Source organism: Pyrus communis, chromosome 10 (genome assembly GCF_963583255.1).
Source record: "Pyrus communis chromosome 10, drPyrComm1.1, whole genome shotgun sequence".
In the NCBI taxonomy this organism is placed as follows: domain Eukaryota; kingdom Viridiplantae; phylum Streptophyta; class Magnoliopsida; order Rosales; family Rosaceae; genus Pyrus; species Pyrus communis.
The window spans coordinates 23,759,970-23,765,969 of NC_084812.1; the positions used below are offsets into that span (position 1 = coordinate 23,759,970).

The 6,000-nt window shown below is 34.2% G+C and overlaps 1 protein-coding gene across 1 annotated transcript; it reads right to left on the bottom strand.

The window, feature by feature from the left end:
- Window positions 1-724: 724 nt before the first annotated feature.
- Window positions 725-4,022, bottom strand: LOC137748029 (squalene monooxygenase SE1-like). The gene is made up of 8 exons (XM_068488133.1): window positions 3,804-4,022; window positions 2,521-2,810; window positions 2,228-2,396; window positions 1,906-2,124; window positions 1,542-1,817; window positions 1,152-1,430; window positions 902-1,026; window positions 725-731 (listed from the first exon to the last, which is right to left on the bottom strand). Exons 1-8 carry the CDS (start codon window positions 4,020-4,022, stop codon window positions 725-727), a joined length of 1,584 nt encoding a protein of 527 aa, XP_068344234.1.
- Window positions 4,023-6,000: the final 1,978 nt, after the last annotated feature.

Genomic DNA, 6,000 nt, shown 5'->3' on the forward strand with positions numbered 1-6,000 from the left:
AAGATGACTAAGTACAAAATGACCCAAAAGGCTTACTAACCCATTTTACCAAAAAGAGTTTTTCTACAGAGAAGTTCAAGCTCCATCAAGCTTGAACTCAAAAGAGTAAAATTCCAACTCCTCGTTCCTCCTATCAAAGAAAGAGTGAACTCGCTTTAACTCCACCATTGGGTTCATCTTTCATCTCAAACACTAGGAGGTGTGGAGACTTTTGATAAATTTTTTAAAGGACAATCTAAACAAATTGAAACCAAGTACTAGCTTTTGGGTGAGAAGCATTGGTAGAACACCTACATAGGCCTTAAACAAAGTTGCTTCCACTTGCCATATCTAGCATTGCACGTTGATTTAATTGTTAGATTTTGTCATGCATGTTACATGTTAAATTTTGAAGTTTCAAGCATTGAAACTCCCTATGAAACACAGTAATTCTCATTCATGAACTTGTTATAATATGAATGAATGACATAATTGATATGTCTCACTTCTATAGTAGATTAATAAAAAGCAAATACAAGTGTGATACTTTAATTATAATATGAGTGGACAACATAGTTGAACACCGCCCTAATGAATTCCAAACAAAACATAATGCCTCCAAGATTTTACCCAAGATTTTGTCCATAAGAAAAGTAGTTGAAAGTTGAAGAAACTTGCAAGAGTTGGAAGCCTTCATATGTATAACAAATTAAGTCAAAAATAGATAAAATTGTGTGTAGATTAACTACGAACTGCAAGAGTTTGATACAAGTTTCTTGCAGAACAATGAATGCTAAAAAGGATTGAGGAACATAATTTCTCTGCTTTCTCTCCTAATTTCAGCAATGACCCTCGTCTTGATTTTTAATTTTTGTGAGGACAACTGCTGATTCGATATAAATTAGTTGATCGTAGTGTATACTTCGTGCTTGTTTCGATTTTTGTACGAACGGGTGGAACTCTGTAATATGCTGGCATTGTTGCAGGAAAGAACATTTGTCTAAGTCCTTCAGCTTTAATAATTGGGAATATGATTCCTGATGCACTCTGGAAAATGAAAACCGAAACATTAGTTTCATTAAGTAGAAATTCATATTTGTGTCATTTGTAATATGTCTTAAGTAACAAGCTTGCTGATGAGACAATACTGGGAAGATCATCAGTAAACATACCAAAATCAATCGAGCCCCCAACCACAGGCGTTTTGGCGTAGGGAATGGAATCATTAAGCGGCCGACTCCATACACAGCAACAGCAAAGAAATGGAGAAACAGGCTGATTGGACGAGGATTAAGACCGGAGAGTAGAGATATTGGGCCGTTTGAACAGACGCCTCCAAGGCTCAAATAATCAAAACAAGCTTCACGCATTTCTTGTCTTGCAGGGTCAAGCGACGTACAAAACACCTTGTAAAGGGCACCGGCCAATGTGTTTATGGTAGACGACACAGGCTGCAATGAAATTAATCAATTCCATCAGACACATTTTTAAATGCTTGATAACATGTCAGACTGTCTCATAAGAGAAAAATTTAATTTCATATTGCAACTATGGTTATATACCTTACGCAATGTGTAGAATGATTCGAGATAATCGCACAAAGCAGGTGCATCATTGAAATCACTTAGCGGTCTTAGGAGATCCCTTAGAAGAACAATGTCGGAAAGAGCGACAGTCATTCCTCCTCCGGTTAAAGGATGTCTCATGTTGAATGCATCCCCCAATAAAATTGCACCAGGTGTGGGTTGAGGAGCAGCAGGCATGCTTTTATTTTGCATTGTTCTGATGATTCCTTTATCAACCGCTGCTAGAAAAGCCTTTAAGAGCTGATGGGGAACCTGAAATAAGAAATTCCTCAGATTAGTACCTTTTATTCGAATTGACTGGAAATAGGAACTTAATTAAGTCATGTAAAATAATAGATACCTGAGGAGCCACGACAGTTTTCAAATACTGAGCCATTTCGCCATTAGCTACTGAAGGTACTTTTGTGCCGGGTACATCTACCAAACAACGAACCTCGGTGCTACTAATAGGATAAAACAGGATAGGTGAAGGGTCTCCCAAGATCACATGTCCATGGTTTGCATGAGGAATCTCACAGTTCTCCAAGATCAACCCGACAAAGCAGGATGGATTTTCAATCTGCAGTATTTAGACAATTTAGTCTTGGTCTCATGAAAGAGCAAACAAATCCATGCTAAAACTTGAAGGAAATACTCGAGTTTCTAAAGACCGAATAAATTACATTTGGAGAAGAGATAGAGCGGCGCAGATTTGAAAAGCAGCCATCGCATACTATTGTTAGGGGAGCATATGTTCTCATCTCCTCTCCTGCCTTGTTCTTGTACATCACTCCTTGGATGGTGCCCTTTTCTTCAAGAAGTGTAGTAACTGTTCCTTGTTCCAGTTTCACACTGTAGAGAAAACATTGTGATAAGTAAGAGGTACAAAACAGATTACATCAAAACAATCAAAACCAAGAAACATGGAAATGATCTTCGCATCATTATATTCTAAAGGAAAATGGAAATTACGTACTTTGGAAGAGCTGCAGCCCTTTCGCGCATTCTTTGGATGAAACGCCCATTATGAAAACTTCTCCCTGCTATCTCTGAACTATATGTTTCCAAGGGATATGACAGTTTTGTGTCATTGCCATTTTTGTAAAGGGCATAGCCAAACACTTTCTGAGCATCAATGGAGTCATTAGCACAATCCTCAAGACCTAATTCAATCAACTTGAGATAGCCTCCAGGCTGCAAGAGTTCACCAACAATTCTGTCCGGTTCGCTCAAGTCTCTTTCGATCACATGTACCCGCCGTCCTTCCTACATATTTATCAAGAAGCAAAACTCCTGATCAACTTAAAAGGCCACATAATTACAACTTTGAGCTCCACCAGGACAACAAGATCCGAATGCTTAATTAGCCAAACTAATGACAAATACAAACTGCCCCAAAACCGAAGTTTATCAGTGTGAACAAGATTAATATTGACTGCACTATTGGAATTAGCTCGCCATATTAGAGCCAAATCAAAAAGACAAAAAATAAATAAATTGGCTTTGACAAAATCATCTAAAATCCTCATTTATGTAGTTTATTTAAAATGCTAATTAGTTTTACTCTCTTGGACAAATGTTGGTGAGAATCATTTAAAAGCGAGTTTAGGGCTAATAGTCAGATTTATTAATTTTTTTCCCCCGTTGAAAATGATGCTTCAAGTAATTTTAACTCTGAAATTAAGTTCTAATTAAGGAAAAAACTAACTTGTAGCCACAAGTTTACGCATGCGGCAATTAACTCTTTTGTAATTATTTTACTTAAAAATATTAATTAAAATTTGTATAATTTTTTCTCAAAAATAATTTGTATAATTTAAAAGAATGAAAAATTAATTTAAAATTACAATAACTACCCAAAGTAGGAGTTGTGTTACTTTTTTTTTTTTTTTTTAAAGGGGAGACAACTGATGGCAAGTCACGTTAATCCACCTCTTCCGGTGATCAAGAAGACTCACAAAAACATTTCAACATTTGTGTTACTTTTAAGATTTCATTAAATGTATTAATTTATTATTTTACCCTTTAATTCTTATGCCTTCTCCAACATGTTTAAAAAAGGACACTTTTTGGTATTACTGAAAGTTTCACTAAATTGTTCTTTTTCCGTTGTATAATGAGATGAATCAACAACAAATAAGAAAAACTAGTAAATAATTATTTCTTTTAGAATATTCAATCGTCTTAAAATAAACAAAAATAAATAAAAACTAGAAAATGAAGATTATGAAGATACATAAAGTGAGAAATAATGATCACCTTCCCAAGAGTGTAAGCAAGAGCAGCACCAGCAACTCCAGCACCGACAATGACAACATCCGTACTTTTCTCAATCTCCGGCGTCAGAAAAACACCGGTTGCTGAAACATTCGAGATGTCATCGTCCTTCTTGTCGCCGTGGGTGGTGTTTATGAAGACAAAGAAAACAGAACTCAAGAAAGAAACCAAGACGCCAGCAAGAACATACTCATAAACCATCTTAATTTAAGTTATTAATCTCTACAGTATAGTGCTTTTTTTACGGCTGGAATTTGGTTGTGAATATTTTGATTTGTGAGTGTGAAGTGCTTAATGCTTATGCTGGACGCTGAAGGGCAATTATATAGGAATGGGATACTGCAGTTGGTAGGCACCTGCTGCGGTGTTTCGGGTGCTTTTTTTTATTGAATGAATTTATGGTGCTTCGGGTGTTTTTTTATTGAATGTATTTTTGATACTGTAGTGCTTCTTTTATTGAATGAATTTTTGTTAGTGTGCGGATTATGTGAAAATATTGTGGGATAGAGGACGATGATAGTCACTTTGGGACAATTTAATGGTGTCACACTCAATCATGCATTATGTTATATAAAAAATTTAGCCTTTATATTATATTAAATTGCATTCGGATTGCAGTTTGATTACGGCTAATCTTTTTCAATTTACATGTTCAAGGTTTATATAATCATTATATATATACATATATAAGGTCTGTATTAGGAGTTTACACATGTTTTGTTACATATTTTGTTTCTTGTAGTTCTCATTTAGTAATTTTTTATTTTTTAAATGCGGATTGTCTATATTTCAATTCATCACTTATTTATAGTAAAAATAAATAAATGAATACGATTATACAATGAAGGAAAGGGATCCTCTCCGGATCTCTTCCTCCTAATCCACCAAGTTCGGGGATTCAAAATGTTGAAATTTAATCTAACTGCTAAAATTATTATAACTTTTAAAGTGACCCCTTGTTAGTACCTATGAGATCAAATTTCAACAGCTCGGACCTTCAGACTTGGTGGATTAGGAGGAAGGGATCCGAATCCCTTTCCTACAATGAAACATTAAATGACTACAATTTAATTTAAAGGTCATACCGTTTTGAATTTAAATAATTTTTTATATAAATAATATTTGAAAGAAGACACACAAAGTAAACAATTAGGTCGTTAAAATACATGAAATTCCGAACTTATTAAAATAACACATGAGTGGATTAAAGGCAACATATGACAATGACATAGCATGATGACTGGGTCAAAGTGTGGCATTGCCACTGAGACCGCTTGCTTGCACTCCCATTGAGACTAAGTTTGGCATGAGGGCATTAAGATGCCCGACACATAAAAAATTACAAATGAAAACTAAAAAAAAGTTTGAAAACTTTGAGTTTTAATGATAAGGACAAAATAAAGGATCAAGTGAATTCTACTAGGATTGAATTTTTAGTGTAAAAATGTGGTTTTTTGTTAAAGTGAACAGTACCGTGGACTTTTCTTAAAAACTCTCAAATTACAAACCATTTTTTTAATTTTTGATGGGAGAAGAATCTAGGAGCTGATTGAAGGCTGAGACAGTTATCAGAAAATAAATTAGTTATTTGTATTTGTATTTTTTTTTATTAATTCTGTTGCAGCCTATTTTATTAAAAGAATAAAAAAAGGATACAACATTAAGAGATGAAGAATGAATTGTGGAATCTTTTTACATCTTGTGTCTTTATTTATAGTAAACTAAGTAGAATTGTTTGTCATCCAAATAATACAATTCTGAAGAGAAAGACTCTTTAGTACCTTAAATACAAGCTACTATGCATGGACGGAAGGAGTTAAGGCCTAGGAGGCACAAGCCTCACCCTTTTTTTTCACTAAAAATGACTTCATTAATCATATTAAAATAGTGAAAATTTCTCTTTTAGTTTTTAAATGCCCCTCCTCCTTTTTTTTTCTCCTCATACTAATGTCTAAACCTTGTTGAGTTTCATAATTGTTTAATTAGTACGAATGAGCATTAGATTGTCAATATAATAAACAAAAATAGACAATAGAGTAATAAAATTAGGCATTTTGTAGCTATTTGTTTTCAGCATTTGTAAAAATACTATCTTTATCCAAAAAATGAGCTTAAATTTTCTAAAGTGCTACCTCTTAGTTAAATTTCTGGCTTTGTTCCTATGATTATGCCACATAAA